This window comes from Mixophyes fleayi, chromosome 1, assembly GCF_038048845.1.
Source record: "Mixophyes fleayi isolate aMixFle1 chromosome 1, aMixFle1.hap1, whole genome shotgun sequence".
NCBI lineage: Eukaryota > Metazoa > Chordata > Amphibia > Anura > Limnodynastidae > Mixophyes > Mixophyes fleayi.
The window spans coordinates 456032406-456051510 of record NC_134402.1 but is presented as its reverse complement, the minus strand read 5'-3'; the positions used below and the strand labels follow the sequence as shown (position 1 = coordinate 456051510).

Below are 19105 nucleotides of genomic sequence, written 5' to 3'. Positions count from 1 at the left end.
ATTCAGAATATTGCTTCCCTTGGATGTGGCATAGCTGCCCAAGGATATACCGTGGACCAGCGAGGCTCTTCTTGTTCCTGCCGAAAGCAATTAATGATGATGAACACTCTGCAAGCAAGAAAGAGGCCAACCTCGGAGTCCGGGTCCTTCAGTGCTCTTCTGTCTATTGCATAGGTGCCTTTGTATATAGGTGACTTGTTGTCCATCCCCGATACCGTGCCGGCACGAGACTGGAGATCGTTGGATAACGGCAGATGTAGGTAGACCTGTCGGATTGGTTTGTTTTCTGGACTGACTTTAATATTCTGGATTAATGTGTAAGTTTTGGAATCCCACCCAGACATCTTGTTATCTCTCTCCTCCAACATAGACGTGTGATCCGGGTTTTCTCAACGACTCTATGGGACAAATCCAAATCTGTTATCAATTAAACTGCTCATGTACTGAAAAATAGGGGAATATCAATGAGCTGAGTGGACATCTGTGTCTGTAGCTTTCAAGATGAATACTCCAGCGGATGCTCCACTGTTCAAATGTCCGTCATCACGTAGGTCTGTCGCCAACTGGCTTCTGCAAACTCTTCCATCTGGGCGCTGGAACTCGCTGATTGACAGCAAACGGGGATATTGGCAAAGATCACGGGACGTCTGGAATGGCACTTTCATTATTTCTGATTGGGACTGATGAACAAAAGCTAACTACACCCAGTTGCATTCCCCCAACCCTGACAAATATCTAATAAAACAGCCATAAATATCTTCTGACCCGTTAGAGGCCAAAAATGATTGACCGCTCGCAGTAAAACTCTGTATTTCTCGCCAACCTACTGGTATAAGAGAGAAATCAGCTTTTCTGAAGGGATTTGGGAACCAGGTGTGGGAACAAACAACAAATCGCAAGTCAGGGGTTACTGCAGACTCACAGTTTGGCGTCTACTTACATATTGACTGCGTATCATTTATGCATTGCCAGATGTTTAATATCACACAACAAAACGGCATTTGTCAGCAGATGCATTGATACAAACGATTAATGGCAGAAAACAATTTGCAGAAGAGAGTTTGGCAACATGACGGAGAGCGCTTCCAATGTGCTATGGGCATAAGAAGTGTTTATTTTTTAGCTGATTGTTTTTAAATATGTTGGAAATGTAAATACTTGTAGGGCGGCTGTGGAACGATTTCGGGCTGCTCGTGTTACAGCAGATGGGTCAGGCTTTGAAGAATAGGAAAATTAGACCCCTAGAAGAAATATATGAAGTTATTTCCCAGTACTGGAGAAGTGCTGCACTTCAGCACAGCACAAATCATTTCTGATCCGGAAAATATGCAAAGACACAGCACATTCTGCTTTACACAAATCTACCTATGTGAGTGCCAGGCATGTATTATCTCTATGTATGTGTGCAGGAAGCCACAGACTGAGAGTTATATAGTGGAAGGAGCAGGGTCCCCAGCAGCACACATTATATCAGGAGATGAGTGATGTCTTAGTGAGGACAGGGCTGCATGTGACAGGGGCAGTGACATGATGTGAGGAGGGGAATGGAGGCAGCAGGAAGCCACAGACTGAGAATTATATAGTGGAAGGAGCAGGGTCCCCAGCAGCACAGAGTATATCAGGAGATGAGTGATGTGTTGGTGAGGGTAGGGGGTATAAACGCTCCTCTATATGAAGCACAGCTCCATCTTTCTCTTCCAATAGAGGAGAACAGACAGAGGAGTTTCCCAGTGTCCATATAACAAAGGTAACACAGGAGCCAGGACAGACACCGTCTCTGCCTCACCAGGGTCTCCAGACAACCGTGAAAACACAATGACGGACAATGTGGTTGAGAGCCGGAGCCAGGTGTGGGAAGGTCCAGGGGGAATCATCTGCTCTGTCTGATATGTAATAAAATGTTTGTGTAGCTGTGGGGGTCGGAGCAGGTTGTGTAGTTCCCAGAGGCCGGCACCTGCGCTGAGACACAGCTACGTATTCACGGGAACACATTAAGCAGAATGACTTGTGCGAGAGGCAGGTTCTTATTAGAGTAATATACTACTGTAATTCTGTAGTTGTTGTAGTCATGCGCTGCAGACAAACATATATACAGCGTACAGACCCGTTATCAACGGGAAAGACACCTTCTATTCAACAGACGTCGGGGAACCTGCATAAAACTTCTATGGGGTAATATAAATACAAAATAATACTAAATATATATATATATTAGAAAATCCATACTACACATACATTTCACATAAGCAAACTGAGGCTACAAGTCTATAAATTAAATAAATAGCTTTAGAAAAAGTGAGAAAAATCCAAATGTATTCTATATGTAGTAAAAAGTAACCACAATATAGCAGCAAGAAGCCAAAGTAGCAGAACTTGTACGTGTCCGTATGTCCGATGACCCTGGGTGTCTGTGAATATATATGTGTAGGTATATATATATATATATATATATATATATATATATATATATATATATATATATCATACTTACCAACTTTCTTCAGCTCTCTTCCGGAGCCTGCTGGTGGAGGTGGGTGTGAGGGGGCGGGGCGCCAAAAATTGCGTCATTTTGCCTCCTACGTAATGACGCAAACGCTTCATTTGACAGCGGGGGGCGGGTCCAATCGCCGCGATTCACTGGGAATCGCGGCGTTTGGGACCTAATTCTGCCCACTTCACTAGATAGTGGGCACTTCCTAGTGAAGTGGGCAGAATTTGGGAGATTGCCACACTCTCCCGCGAGTCCGGAAGACTCTCGCAAAATGCGGGAGTCTCCCGGACATTCCGGGGGAGTTGGCAAGTTTGAGATAGATAATATATATATCTACTATATAAATGCCTAGTGGCGTGTGTGAAAAAAACAAACAAGCTGCAGCACCACCTGCTGGGCAGAGTTATACACTGACCCATATATTTCTTGAAGGAGAAGTGACAGTTGGGAGTGGTTGGTGGTTGCCGGGGGTGACAGTGGGGAGTTTTTAACACCTTAAGTAGCTTGATGAAGGATGTGTCGATGAAGATGAAGGATTAGGTGATGGAGAAAAATGATGAGGTGGTGACATGTGGACAAAACCACGTTAAAAAAGGGCGCTTGCGTCGGGAAGTAACGCTCTTCCCCTGAGGAGGCCTGGGCTAGGCCCAAATGCATGACAAGAACCTTTTTAACACCTTGAGTAGCTTGATTTGACTAGAATGCATGAGTATCATGCACGGGTTAACTTGTATATATATATAAATATATATATATATATATATATATATATATATATATATATATATACATATATATATGTGTAATAACTGGATTCTTCTGTGTAGAGATTCAGGACGTTGCACTGAAACCTCACACACACACTCAGTGATACTTCGCAATATTGTATTCAGTTCCTCCTTGTATGGCAGCACTATGAAGAGATCAGCAGTAACGTTTGTATCTTATTAATCACAGTGTACAGGGAACAGAGACGATAGCACAGTCTTTGTAGTGTGTGACAATCTGGAGGTAGAATCAGAGAACAGGACCGGAGCAGAGATCCGTCCATTATTTATCAGCAGCCGCAGGAGAAGCACCAGGATTACATGGAGTCTGTGCTGGTACTAGTGTGGGCAGTAATTGCAGTAAGTTCTGTACAACACACAAAGGGCTAGATTTACTAAACTGCGGGTTTGAAAAAGTGGAGATGTTGCCTATAGCAACCAATCAGATTCTAGTTATCATTTATTTAGTGCATTCTACAAACTGAAAGCTAGAATCTGATTGGTTGCTATAGGCAACATCTCCAGTTTTTCAAACCCGCAGTTTAGTAAATATACCCCTTAGTGTACAAAGTACAACACACAATGACTAATAGCTGCGCAGGAAACGACCTGTCTGTAGACACATTGGGCCTGAGTCATTAAGGAGAGTAAAACATATAAAAGGAGTAACATTTGCATCTGGGCAAAACCATGTTGCATTGGAGGGGGAGGTAAATTTAAAAATGTGGGGACAGATGTATAGTTAGGGGTAGGACATGCCCTAGATCAACTTTAAATTTCAGTGTAATAATAAAGCTATCAATTATTTGTGTGCTAGATGAAAAAACAGCCAGTATTTAACTTATGTGCAAAATAATAAACTAATTTGCACCCCTTGTATTGTGCCATGGTTTGTCCCAGAGAACATTTACTCCTTTTTTTGCCTTAATGACTCAGGCCCAATGTATCCAGCTTATTACACCCCCAACACAACTATTATCTCTGAAGACCCCCACAGTTACCTCACATAGAGCCCACCATACGCCCCTTCTCTGGGCCTGAGATTTTCCGCTGTGCTTTGAATAATTGAAGCTCTTCCTAGCAGAGTCCTTGGTGTGTCTGCTGAGACTGACTGACAGCCATTAGGCAGCACAGCTCACAGCCCCCGTCCTTCCCTCTCATCCTCAAGGTAACGGGAATCACTGCGCTGTCAGGGGCCGATTACTGGTCTACACTCACAGCCTGTCACAAGCATTGTGTCTTCACAATAACCAGATGCAAGACACGGCAGTGTGTTAGTTAGGTAGTGTAACAGTGATACACAGTGTGTTACTGAGGTAGTGTAACAGTGATACACGGTGTGTTACTGAGGTAGTGTAACAGTGATACACGGTGTGTTACTGAGGTAGTGTAACAGTGATACACAGTGTGTTACTGAGGTAGTGTAACAGTGATACACGGTGTGTTACTGAGGTAGTGTAACAGTGATACACAGTGTGTTACTGAGGTAGTGTACACAGTGATACACAGTGTGTTACTGAGGTAGTGTAACAGTGATACACGGTGTGTTACTGAGGTAGTGTAACAGTGATACACAGTGTGTTACTGAGGTAGTGTAACAGTGATACACGGTGTGTTACTGAGGTAGTGTAACAGTGATACACGGTGTGTTACTGAGGTAGTGTAACAGTGATACACGGTGTGTTACTGAGGTAGTGTAACAGTGATACACAGTGTGTTACTGAGGTAGTGTAACAGTGATACACGGTGTGTTACTGAGGTAGTGTAACAGTGATACACAGTGTGTTACTGAGGTAGTGTAACAGTGATACACGGTGTGTTACTGAGGTAGTGTAACAGTGATACACAGTGTGTTACTGAGGTAGTGTAACAGTGATACACAGTGTGTTACTGAGGTAGTGTAACAGTGATACACGGTGTGTTACTGAGGTAGTGTAACAGTGATACACAGTGTGTTACTGAGGTAGTGTAACAGTGATACACGGTGTGTTACTGAGGTAGTGTAACAGTGATACACGGTGTGTTACTGAGGTAGTGTAACAGTGAGGTCACTGTGATACACAGTGTGTTACTGAGGTAGTGTAACAGTGATACACGGTGTGTTACTGAGGTAGTGTAACAGTGATACACAGTGTGTTACTGAGGTAGTGTAACAGTGATACACGGTGTGTTACTGAGGTAGTGTAACAGTGATACACAGTGTGTTACTGAGGTAGTGTAACAGTGATACACGGTGTGTTACTGAGGTAGTGTAACAGTGATACACGGTGTGTTACTGAGGTAGTGTAACAGTGATACACAGTGTGTTACTGAGGTAGTGTAACAGTGATACACAGTGTGTTACTGAGGTAGTGTAACAGTGATACACAGTGTGTTACTGAGGTAGTGTAACAGTGATACACAGTGTGTTACTGAGGTAGTGTAACAGTGATACACAGTGTGTTACTGAGGTAGTGTAACAGTGATACACGGTGTGTTACTGAGGTAGTGTAACAGTGATACACGGTGTGTTACTGGGGTAGTGTAACAGTGAGGTCACTGTGATACACGGTGTGTTACTGAGGTTGTGTTACAGTGATACACGGTGTGTTACTGAGGTAGTGTAACAGTGATACACGGTGTGTTACTGAGGTAGTGTAACAGTGATACACGGTGTGTTACTGAGGTAGTGTAACAGTGATACACGGTGTGTTACTGAGGTAGTGTTACAGTGATACACGGTGTGTTACTGAGGTAGTGTAACAGTGATACACAGTGTGTTACTGAGGTAGTGTAACAGTTATACACAGTGTGTTACTGAGGTAGTGTAACAGTGATACACGGTGTGTTACTGAGGTAGTGTAACAGTGATACACGGTGTGTTACTGGGGTAGTGTAACAGTGAGGTCACTGTGATACACGGTGTGTTACTGAGGTTGTGTTACAGTGATACACGGTGTGTTACTGAGGTAGTGTAACAGTGATACACAGTCTGTTACTGAGGTAGTGTAACAGTGATACACAGTGTGTTACTGAGGTAGTGTAACAGTGATACACGGTGTGTTACTGGGGTAGTGTAACAGTGAGGTCACTGTGATACACGGTGTGTTACTGAGGTAGTGTAACAGTGATACACGGTGTGTTACTGAGGTAGTGTAACAGTGATACACGGTGTGTTACTGAGGTAGTGTAACAGTGAGGTCACTGTGATACACGGTGTGTTACTGAGGTAGTGTAACAGTGATACACGGTGTGTTACTGAGGTAGTGTAACAGTGATACACGGTGTGTTACTGAGGTAGTGTAACAGTGATACACGGTGTGTTACTGAGGTAGTGTAACAGTGATACACAGTGTGTTACTGAGGTAGTGTAACAGTGATACACGGTGTGTTACTGAGGTAGTGTAACAGTGATACACAGTGTGTTACTGAGGTAGTGTAACAGTGATACACAGTGTGTTACTGAGGTAGTGTAACAGTGATACACAGTGTGTTACTGAGGTAGTGTAACAGTGATACACGGTGTGTTACTGGGGTAGTGTAGCAGTGAGGTCACTGTGATACACGGTGTGTTACTGAGGTTGTGTTACAGTGATACACGGTGTGTTACTGAGGTAGTGTAACAGTGATACACGGTGTGTTACTGGGGTAGTGTAACAGTGATACACGGTGTGTTACTGAAGTAGTGTAACAGTGATACACGGTGTGTTACTGGGGTAGTGTAACAGTGAGGTCACTGTGATACACGGTGTGTTACTGAGGTAGTGTAACAGTGATACACAGTGTGTTACTGAGGTAGTGTAACAGTGATACACGGTGTGTTACTGAGGTAGTGTAACAGTGATACACGGTGTGTTACTGACATCAGACAGGACTATATACCCAGCCCTGGATCACTATTAGGACACTTAGGAGCACATTACACGTTTCCTGACCTCTGCTCCTCTACTTGGCTGCGACTTATTTTCTATTTTCCAGAATTAATGCGTTTAATCCTCTGCAGCTCAGTTAAGCACATTTGATTAACATATAATCACCTTAAAATCTACAGCAGTGTCTGAGGAATGCTAATGTGTGTTCCTGGTGCAGAGGCCCCTGTGTCAGTGTTTACGTCTCACTGTGTAGTGACAGTAAGGAGGGCGGCCCGGTACCGGGGTCCTCACATAGAGCCGGCTGCAGCGGGCTGTGTCACTATCAGGTAATGTTACTGCACCTCTGTATGTCAGGGCCCTTCAGACTTTATAGCACCTCGTGGCTCTCCAGCTGAAGTGGAACTACTGCCCCCAGCATGCCAGCTAGGCACTTTCCCAGTTAAGTTGTGCAAAAAGCATCCCTTTGAAGTATATGCCATAACCCGATCTTCCCCATTTCCAAGGATGTGCAGAAAGCATGTCCACTTATAAGGAGAAAAGGTTTTGCAGCCCCCAAACAGGGAGCCCTCCACCTGAAAATGTGCCCTCCCAATATCTGGAATATCATTTAAATATTCCGCGCTCCAAAGTGCACCCAGCTTGCAATCATCAAGCAACGCCCTAAATGCCCGGCTCCCTTCTTAATAAGGCACAAAATGTCACATATCCCACAGGTGCCGCTTCTTGGCGAAAATATATATATACAATTCCTGTAAAACAGGTCTTACTTGCACACTGGTAATTTTATACCTTTGTAATTGACCTTCGTAGTCTCTGGATAATGTTTGCAGGATAAGTTTTATACAGCGTCATGTGGAGTTTTGCGCCTAGTATATTATGGTCCCTTTGATGGCCCCATACGTTCTGCATAAAGCCTTCCAGACAGCCTATTACAGAGCTGGTATAATCTACACAAGCTTTACTGACACTGCACGTCAGACAGCACCATGGACTCTCCACATAAGAGTCTGGATCTTCCTGTAACGCAGGTGAGAAGCTCCGGGAACGCTGCACGGTATCTCCGCCGCCTCCTGACGGGAATCCTTTACTCCAACAAGATGAACATAATCGATGAAAATATATTTTTTTTATGAGGTTTTTCTCCCCTTAGAGAAATCAGCTTTTAATAAGAAGATATAAATCCTCCTGGCCTTGTAAGCTCGCTAGTATGAGGGATATTGCAAGCGGTGTAAACACCATCGTTTATTGTCTCGTCTCGAATCCCAGTATGATTTTTTTTACACTTGCTTTTATGCTTTAGTATTTGGGCTTAAAGTGTACCTGACATCTACACGGAGGCGTTCTGTGGACCCAACCAGTGTTCCTGGGAACGCAGCACGTCACATTACTAGGAACTGGTCACCTCGCTGAGGTTTGGGGCATGTGGTGATTTGAGGTTATCCGGTCCTAGTGAATGATAGAGGCTCTTGTCTCAGTACACAATACGGTTGTATCGCTGGGGCCGCTTTGTTTAATAACTTTGTAAGCTTGTGAGCAGGGCCCTCTTACCTCTCTGTCTGTATTACCCAGTATTGTTGTATTACTGTTTGTTCCCAATTGTAAAGCGCTACGGAATCTGCTGGCGCTATATAAATAAATGTTGATGATGATGACGATAACTTGCAGCAATATAGGATCTTTTATTGCTGCAAAAAAACATTCATACTTATAGCCACAAACAGGCACCTAAAAGAGAATCCCAGCCTACGTAAGTGTGATCCCTAAATCCCCCCCTTATCCAACAGACAGTACATCCACTGAGACAGTCCCCCCCGTTCTCTCCCCCCTCCCGGCACAGAAGCAGTGGACTCTCCCAACGTTCCCCCCGCAGGACATCCCGATCAGGGTGGGGAGACAGAGCCCTCAAATCAGGGCGGTTGGCAGTACGTTGTTACCTGCATATAAAATATAATGCTGGTCGGCTTCTAAACTGCCTAATGACTGATGCGCCCCTTTTCCTTTTACCTATCCCCCCATTTCCTTGAAATAGAGACCTGAGGTTTATTTAGCAAAGATGAGGTCACAGCTTATTGAAAGGTGGCAAAGAATCAGCATCCATCAGCCCCAGCCATAACCGTAATTATCACAGCCAATAAGAGGGGATTCTCAATACCCCTGGGACCTCCAGGCCTTGGGATCCCACCCCCTTTACCCTGGCTTCTTATAAGACCCCCCATAAGGTGGTACAGCCGCACCTTCCCCATAGCCCCACTTACACCCCCCCCCCCCCCCCCCCCATGGCCACTGCAGCGTTTTCCCACCATTCTGTTCCTCATCTGCAAATAATACACATGTTATACAATATAACTTATAATACATCCGTAGCGGAGGTGGGTGGGATTTCTCAAAAACAATTGTACTCTACGCTCCTGGATTCCCTTAATTTAAACCTGTCTAATCCCGTCTGGCCATCCCTACTACTATTACCTCTCGTCTTCCATTGGCTCCCTCCTAACCAGCTCCCCCTCTCACACACCTGATCTACCTAACCCCTTCCTCTATATCCTCCCCTAACCTGCCCTCCTTACCTCTCTTAGTCAGTGGAATGCTGGCCTTGCCTCCGTATTTATGTTCCTTCCGTCCTAATTAGATCTCGGTCTTCTTGATACGAAGAAATGTCAGCATATTATAGGCAACAGTATCCAGGATTGTTACCTACTATCATTGTCTGACTTACAATAGACAGACAGAAGCTAACTGGCGTCTGATGGCCGTGGTTGGAGGTTGGGCAAATAATCCTTTGTGTTACTTCTCTACCCACCACGTCACTTAGCTTTCTGCAACTGACAGGTGTATTTGTTAGAGGGCGGCCTCTGTCATATTTATACTGGAGATGACGATAACAAAAGAAAATCATTTTAAAAAAATGGCATTTTTGTTTTAAATCTATTTTTAAGGGTTAGTTTTTATTATTGTACTGAGTGGAAGTGAAATTCCAGATTCCAGGTCTGGTTCTCCAGCCGCACTGCGCATGCACGTAACGGCGGAGACGCCTGCAGCGGAGCGGGGAGTTAACCCTTGTCGCTCTGGGTCACTATCTCTGAGACACCCGAGTAATGCAGTGAGATTTATGGGATACATTCCATAAGTAGCCCCTGGAATGGTCACAGCAGTCAGATTATAATCAGCTCAGGCCCCAGAAGGAGTCTAACAGGCAGTAACATGTTCGGGGAGTTCATATTCATTAAAATCCACAACTATCTTGTAGAATGTGCAGAAAGCAAATCAATATAATAGTTCTATAATATTCCTTTCTTCTTCCTCACAGACCCTCCCCGGGAGCCGGTGCTGGTGTGTCGCTCGAACAATTATCCAGCGTCCTTCTACTGCAGTTGGCACCTTCAGAGTCCAACCTACATCCCCAACAATTTCAGCATCACCATCATGTAAGTAGAGCCGGGGAGGCCGTGGTGTAATAAAGATAATGTGTGTACAGGTGGGGTGGTCACATCCCCCCGGTACGGGTGATGGGCGGTAGTGGTCACATCCCCCCGGTACGGGTGATGGGCGGTAGTGGTCACATCCCCCCGGTACGGGTGATGGGTGGTAGTGGTCACATCCCCCTGGTACGGGTGATGGGTGGTAGTGGTCACATCCCCCCGGTACGGGTGATGGGTGGTAGTGGTCACATCCCCCCGGTACGGGTGATGGGCGGTAGTGGTCACATCCCCCCTGGTACGGGTGATGGGTGGTAGTGGTCACATCCCCCCGGTACGGGTGATGGGTGGTAGTGGTCACATCCCCCCGGTACGGGTGATGGGTGGTAGTGGTCACATCCCCCCGGTACGGGTGATGGGTGGTAGTGGTCACATCCCCCCGGTACGGGTGATGGGTGGTAGTGGTCACATCCCCCCGGTACGGGTGATGGGCGGTAGTGGTCACATCCCCCCTGGTACGGGTGATGGGTGGTAGTGGTCACATCCCCCCGGTACGGGTGATGGGTGGTAGTGGTCACATCCCCCCGGTACGGGTGATGGGCGGTAGTGGTCACATCCCCCCGGTACGGGTGATGGGCGGTAGTGGTCACATCTCCCCAGGGTACGGATGATGGGTGGTAGTGGTCACATCCCCCCAGGGTACGGGTGATGGGGGGTAGTGGTCACATCCCCCCGGTACGGGTGATGGGCGGTAGTGGTCACATCCCCCCGGTACGGGTGATGGACGGTAGTGGTCACATCTCCCCAGGGTACGGATGATGGGTGGTAGTGGTCACATCTCCCCAGGGTACGGATGATGGGTGGTAGTGGTCACATCCCCCCAGGGTACGGGTGATGGGCGGTAGTGGTCACATCCCCCCAGGGTACGGGTGATGGGGGGTAGTGGTCACATCCCCCCCGGTACGGGTGATGGGCGGTAGTGGTCACATCCCCTCCAGTACGGGTGATGGGTGGTAGTGGTCACATCCCCCCGGTACGGGTGATGGGCGGTAGTGGTCACATCCCCTCCAGTACGGGTGATGGGTGGCAGTGGTCACATCCCCCCAGGGTACGGGTGATGGGCGGTAGTGGTCACATCCCCCCGGTACGGGTGATGGGCGGTAGTGGTCACATCCCCTCCAGTACGGGTGATGGGTGGTAGTGGTCACATCCCCCCAGGGTACGGGTGATGGGTGGTAGTGGTCACATCCCTCGGTACGGGTGATGGGTGGTAGTGGTCACATCCCTCGGTACGGGTGATGGGTGGTAGTGGTCACATCCCCCCAGGGTACGGGTGATGGGTGGTAGTGGTCACATCCCTCGGTACGGGTGATGGGTGGTAGTGGTCACATCCCTCGGTACGGGTGATGGGCGGTAGTGGTCACATCCCCCCAGGGTACGGGTGATGGGTGGTAGTGGTCACATCCCTCGGTACGGGTGATGGGTGGTAGTGGTCACATCCCTCGGTACGGGTGATGGGTGGTAGTGGTCACATCCCCCCAGGGTACGGGTGATGGGTGGTAGTGGTCACATCCCCCCGGTACGGGTGATGGGTGGTAGCGGTCACATCCCCCCAGGGTACGGGTGATGGGTGGTAGTGGTCACATCCCTCGGTACGGGTGATGGGTGGTAGTGGTCACATCCCCCCGGTACGGGTGATGGGTGGTAGCGGTCACATCCCCCCAGGGTACGGGTAATGGACGGTAGCGGTCACATCCCCCCAGGGTACGGGTGATGGGTGGTAGTGGTCACATCCCCCTGGTACGGGTGATGGGTGGTAGCGGTCACATCCCTCGGTACGGGTGATGGGTGGTAGCGGTCACATCCCCCGGTACGGGTGATGGGTGGTAGTGGTCACATCCCCCGGTACGGGTGATGGGTGGTAGCGGTCACATCCCTCGGTACGGGTGATGGGTGGTAGTGGTCACATCCCCCCAGGGTACGGGTGATGGGTGGTAGTGGTCACATCCCCCCCAGGGTACGGGTGATGGGTGGTAGTGGTCACATCCCCCAGGGTACGGGTGATGGGTGGTAGTGGTCACATCCCCCGGTACGGGTGATGGGTGGTAGCGGTCACATCCCCCCGGTACGGGTGATGGGTGGTAGTGGTCACATCCCCCCCAGGGTACGGGTGATGGGTGGTAGTGGTCACATCCCCCGGTACGGGTGATGGGTGGTAGCGGTCACATCCCTCGGTACGGGTGATGGGTGGTAGCGGTCACATCCCCCCCAGGGTACGGGTGATGGGTGGTAGTGGTCACATCCCCCGGTACGGGTGATGGGTGGTAGTGGTCACATCCCTCGGTATGGGTAATGGACGGTAGCGGTCACATCCCTCGGTATGGGTAATGGGTGGTAGTGGTCACATCCCCCCGGTACGGGTGATGGGTGGTAGCGGTCACATCCCTCGGTATGGGTAATGGACGGTAGCGGTCACATCCCTCGGTATGGGTAATGGGTGGTAGTGGTCACATCCCCCCAGGGTACGGGTGATGGGTGGTAGTGGTCACATCCCCCGGTACGGGTGATGGGTGGTAGCGGTCACATCCCTCGGTATGGGTAATGGACGGTAGCGGTCACATCCCTCGGTATGGGTAATGGGTGGTAGTGGTCACATCCCCCCAGGGTACGGGTGATGGGCGGTAGTGGTCACATCCCCCCGGTACGGGTGATGGGTGGTAGCGGTCACATCCCTCGGTACGGGTGATGGGTGGTAGTGGTCACATCCCCCCAGGGTACGGGTGATGGGCGGTAGTGGTCACATCCCCCCGGTACGGGTGATGGGTGGTAGCGGTCACATCCCCTGGTACGGGTAATGGACGGTAGCGGTCACATCCCCTCCAGTACGGGTGATGGACGGGAGGGAGAGGACAGGTAACGAAGGTTCTCCCTGCTCTGTTTCCAGGCATGACTCCAAGCAGCTCTTCTGTGAGAAAGACCAATTCCCCAAGAACAGGTGTCACATTAGGTACAGCCGCCTCTTCTCCACGCTGAAGTACAGAGTGACGGTCGTGGTCACCAACGCCCTGGGGAAGAACTCCACCTCCATCAGCTTTGATGAATTCTCAATAGGTAAATACATTGTCCATAACAGCTGTTTTACATTAACTAAGTGCAGTCATATTGTGGGATAAAATAATAAGAGCGCAGCCTAACTCGCTGGTCACCAGTGACATCACTGAGACATGGGCCTATCAGCTTACTAAGGAGTAGTGACATCACTAAAGGATGGGCCTATCAACACGGGTACCAGTGACATCACTGAGTAATGGGCCTATCAGCTTACTAAGGACTAGTGACAAAACGTGTCAATTAATTGCTTAAGTAATCCAAAATAATCACCTAATATTAGTATAACTGCGCTTGATAAATGGTATATTAACTGATTATGGGGAGCTTAGTCGAAGACAAACATTCAAGATTCTTCTTCTTTTATTTATTTATTTTTTAAAAATAAATTTTTACTTTTACAAACACATTTGATATAGCCATCATGGCTAACATTCATATACACATCATAAAGCACAGCTTACTTTACATGTCTATAGACTGCACATATGCAGTGTATGAACATAATGTTCATGACAAGAGTCTAACATCACTACTCTGTGCTGCTGGGGACCCTGCTCCTTCCACTATATAACTCACAGTCTGTGGCTTCCTGCTGCCTTCATTCCCCTCCTCACATCATGTCACTGCCCCTGTCACATACAATCCTGTCCTCACTAACACATCACTCATCTCCTGATATACTCTGTGCTGCTGGAGGACCCTGCTCCTTCCACTATATAACTCTCAGTCTGTGGCTTCCTGCTGCCTCCATTCCCCTCCTCACATCATGTCACTGCCCCTGTCACATGCAGCCCTGTCCTCACTGACACATCACTCATCTCCTGATATACTCTGTGCTGCTGGGGACCCTGCTCCTTCCACTATATAACTCACAGTCTGTGGCTTCCTGCTGCCTCCTTTCCCCTCCTCACATCATGTCACTGCCCCTGTCACATACAACCCTGTCCTCACTAACACATCACTCATCTCCTAAAATACTCTGTGCTGCTGGAGGACCCTGCTCCTTCCACTATATAACTCTCAGTCTGTGGCTTCCTGCTGCCTCCATTCCCCTCCTCACATCATGTCACTGCCCCCGTCACATACAGCCCTGTCCTCACTAACACATCACTCATCTCCTGATATACTCTGTGCTGCTGGGGACCCTGCTCCTTCCACTATATAACTCTCAGTCTGTGGCTTCCTGCTGCCTCCATTCCCCTCCTCACATCATGTCACTGCCCCTGTCACATGCAGCCCTGTCCTCACTGACACATCACTCATCTCCTGATATACTCTGTGCTGCGGGGGACCCTGCTCCTTCCACTATATAACTCTCAGTCTGTGGCTTCCTTCTGCCTCCATTCCCCTCCTCACATCATGTCACTGCCCCTGTCACATGCAGCCCTGTCCTCACTATCACATCACTCATCTCCTGATATACTCTGTGCTGCTGTGGACCCTGCTCATTCCACTATATAACTCTCAGTCTGTGACTTCCTGCTGCCTCCTTTCCCCTCCTCATATCATGTCACTGCCCCTGTCACATGCAGCCACAAATATAGTCAAGAGTACAGCTCGCTGCTTCGCCCAAGACCAAAACATCTCCTGAATAGTCTGTACTATAATACTGTACATTTACTCCATGTCATTATAACTAATGAGTAGACACATTGTATAACGGTCTATATCTCAGCAATACTTGAAATGTACCTTTTATGCAATTTTGAAAAATCAAACATTAATAGTACAGCCTGAGTAACATCGCTGTGTGCAGATAATCACTCACTCATCCTCCTATCACTCTGTCTTATACTGCCTTTGGCTTTGTTGGTGTAGACTGTCCTGTGGGCTTAATACCCTGTGTCCTGTGATTATTGGTTATCTGCAGGTTGTTCTATCACTGCCCAACACTGGGGTATCTAGAGACGCAGGAGATGAAGTTTGTGATAACCAAAATGTTTATGTCTCTGATGCTTACAGACCCTTTAATAAACATAATACTCTAAGTGTAGCCAGAGAGACACTTGTGGGAGTTATTGGGAGAGTTTACCCGCATAGATCTGTATATCAGACCCACAAGAGAGATGTAATACCCGGTAACGAGAGGACAAGGGTCCGGGGATTATATATGAAATGGTGAAACTGGGATCTAACCGGCACCAGCACAGAGCGTCAGTCGTTACCCACAAATACAGACAAACCCAGGACTGCAGCTGTAGACATGGAGCAAAGATCAAGCGCAGACTTGGGGGAAACAAAGTGGGATCAAAGTGAGGAGCATTCGAGTGAGAGAACGAGAGCGGGACCTCTCCGAAGCCATCATGATGTCAGGCGCCTCATCCTGAGAAACCGGCCATATTTTTAATTGTGTTGGCTCCTCGTACTTCTGGCAGCTCATATGTTATCAGGCGCCAATAAAACTAATTAAATTGGAAAGACATGGAAACAGAACATTTGGACATGGCTGTGAAACTGCTGAGGTTTTGTGGCTCGCTGACGCTCTGCATTTCATACTCCCTCTTCCCCGTCTCTTCTAGACATCCAAGAACCAGAGACGGCCTTAACCCGTTCCTGTCTGAGTGCTAAATAATGACCCCTTGTTATTATATATAACTGTCTATACTTAAAAACTACCTGTTGTCTCATTTTGAAAATTCTACTATTAAAAGCGCAGCCTGAGTAAAACTGCAGTTAGTAACTCACTCACCCTTCTTAAAAATAGTGCCCCTCTCACTCTTACCTTACGCTCTCTTATAATGTTTTAATTAAATTAGCTTGTGGTTTGGATGGCCCTGTGGGCTGTATGACTTGTCAGCTCCATCTGTTTATATCAGAGCCCTCTCCAAACTAGCGGAATGGCCAAGGTTCTAGGGTCCCCTAGATTCCAACAGAGATATTTTATAGACATTGTTGCTCCGAGACCACTTAACTTTATGGAGTCGGTGGCTCAGTGGTTAGCACTTCTGCTTCACAGCACTGGGGTCATGAGTTCGAATTCCGACCATGGCCTTATCTGTGTGGAGTTTGTATGTTCTCCCTGTGTTTGGGTGGGTTTCCTCCGGGTGCTCCGGTTTCCTCCAATACTCCAAAAATATACTGGTAGGTTAATTGGCTGCTAATTGCCCTTAATCTCTCTCGGTCTGTCTGTGTGTGTGTGTGTGCGTTAGGAGATTTAGAGTGTAAGCTCCAATGGGGCAGGGACTGATGTCAGTGAGTTCTCTGTGCAGCGCTGCAGAATTAGTGGCGCTATATAAATAAATAAATAGATGATGATGATGGAGTCACCTGATTGGAGATAACTTTGAGTGACGCCCCCTTTCTGTAAGACAAAACCAGCAACTGAGATCAATTCCTCCCTTCTTCATTTTATGATGCCTGGAAGATTGAACATTGTGAGAGTTTGGATTCATGATAATAATAATAATTAATGTTTTGGGTTCTGGAGATTAATTATTTGCAGTGAAACAAGCATTGATTCTCTAAGATGTTTCTAAGTAAGATGAAGCCTGTGTATTAGTGAGCTAGAGAATATTCCTGTTATAACTGTATTATTTATGCTTATTTATATCTGTCCGGCACGTTTCTGGTTCCGTCCTTTAGAGGATTCTGGGGTAGTTTGGGGAGGAGGTGCGTCTCTGTCTTGCAGCAGTCTGGGGCAGATTGTGTGATTGACTTTTATTCGACTACGTAACAGAAACATTATGTACAGGCTTTAGATGGTCAGATTAAACAGGCAGAGCCTGACAATCCTGGCCTGCGCATCACCACTTCACATAATATCCTTCAACTGCGGAGGTGGTTGTGATGGAGTCTGGAGGAAGTAATTAAACTTTACTTTTTAGCAAAACTATTTATTTTACCCTCAGGCATAAAATATGAACTATTGAGATGTGTTATCTTCCTATGTCTGTACATATCAATGTAAATATTCACGTGCACACATCATCCTCTGTTACCTACTTTGCTACAGTTTTTATTTATATCACAATTTCACACACATCCAGATGCGGTAATGTCACAATACGGGGGAACACAACGGCTGATTGGCTGCTGACTAACTTCGTATCTTTCATACACTCCCAATAGGAACCATACGACAGCCAATCAGAGATCACTCTCCCGAGCCTCGTGTGGACAGTGGTGGTAGTGCAGCCCCTGACACATCCTGATTGTTACACGTCTTCATGTACCACTCCAAGTAGTATATTCCAATTCACATATTATGCTGCACGCGCAGTGACGTGGGGTCTCCAGAAATTCTGGGAATTTAATAACCCATTAATTACTTTCATGCAAAATTATATCAAGGATTATTTTTATTCCTGTTCCTGAAAAGTTGGTTCATTTCATATACATATATTGGGAAAGTTTATAAATGCTGAGGATAGCTTTGGAGGTAAAGCTACTTCTCTACAAGTCCTGGTCGATAACAAGTGACGTAAGTGACTTAACGTTGGCTTCGGAGAAGAGTCCAGCAGAGTGTGTATGATGCTGTGGAAAGATCTCACCAGTAGCCGGTCCGAGAGGATCATTGAACGTTTGGTGGGATACTTAGAGATGCCGTCAGGTTTTCCAGCAGTGGGAGACACAGATTTCTTATGTGCATCAGTTCAGAACTGTGTTTGTTGGCACTTGTAGGAGATGTCTGTGCACAGTATGGGAAATGCAGCTCACTAAACACTTCTAGCTACAGTGTAAATATAATTGCTGGAAGCTGGGATTGCCAGTTCTTTGCCTGTAGCACACAAATACCAGGCAGGTTTATTTTTATACTGGGTTTTAGAGTTTAGCTAGGACACGCCCCTTTCCAACTCTAAACCTTTCAGCGCATTCCATATCCCCCTCCTCCCTGCTGTGCGTCATAGTTTTACAACGTGCGTCTTCTACTGAAAGTCAGGCCCTTACATGTTTTCCAAAACTGAAATTCTGATATTTGTTTTCTCCGCAGTGAAACCAGACCCCCCAGAGAGCGTTCTGGCCAAACCTGTGCACAGAAACCCCCGGAGGCTTGAAGTCACCTGGCAGTCGCCCTCCACCTGGCCCGACCCGGAATCCTTCCCGCTGAAATACTTCTTGAGGTATCGGCCGCTAATCCTTGACCAGTGGCAGCATGTGAGTACGAAGCCCTGCGCCGCCAACTTGTCTCTGTCCGGTACCCTCCAGCTAGATTGTGGCTTTCTGTGTGTGGTTCAGTAAGGGGCAGTTCCCAAAGTGCAAGAAATGCCGATGTGCCGATCCTAGCTTTGTGTCTGCCTAGGATCTACTTAGGTCTAAGTCGTAGAATGACTCTCGATTACCGGCAGCCTGAACACTCGTAGAAACACCCTGGTAAGGTGCCTACAGGGTCAGTCTAACCAGAGATTGTGCCATAAATGTTCCCTTTTCAACCCATGAAACTCATTTAAATATCTTGTCCTGCAAAACAAAATCTTGTTCTTGCCCAATTTGAAGCCTAAACCCTCTAGACAAAGACATGGACCCCGTGGT

General features: G+C 47.3%; 1 protein-coding gene across 5 annotated transcripts in view; it reads left to right on the top strand.

Moving 5' to 3' along the window:
* The window catches only part of CNTFR (ciliary neurotrophic factor receptor), a 398494-nt gene that overhangs the window by 320791 nt on the left and 58598 nt on the right, over window positions 1–19105 (top strand). For all 5 annotated transcript variants that reach the window (XM_075187083.1, XM_075187091.1, XM_075187097.1 and 2 more), the window contains 3 exons: window positions 10417–10534; window positions 13470–13636; window positions 18567–18730. In XM_075187083.1, coding sequence (XP_075043184.1) covers window positions 10417–10534; window positions 13470–13636; window positions 18567–18730 — 449 coding nt within the window. The remainder of the gene's footprint in view (window positions 1–10416; window positions 10535–13469; window positions 13637–18566; window positions 18731–19105) is intronic.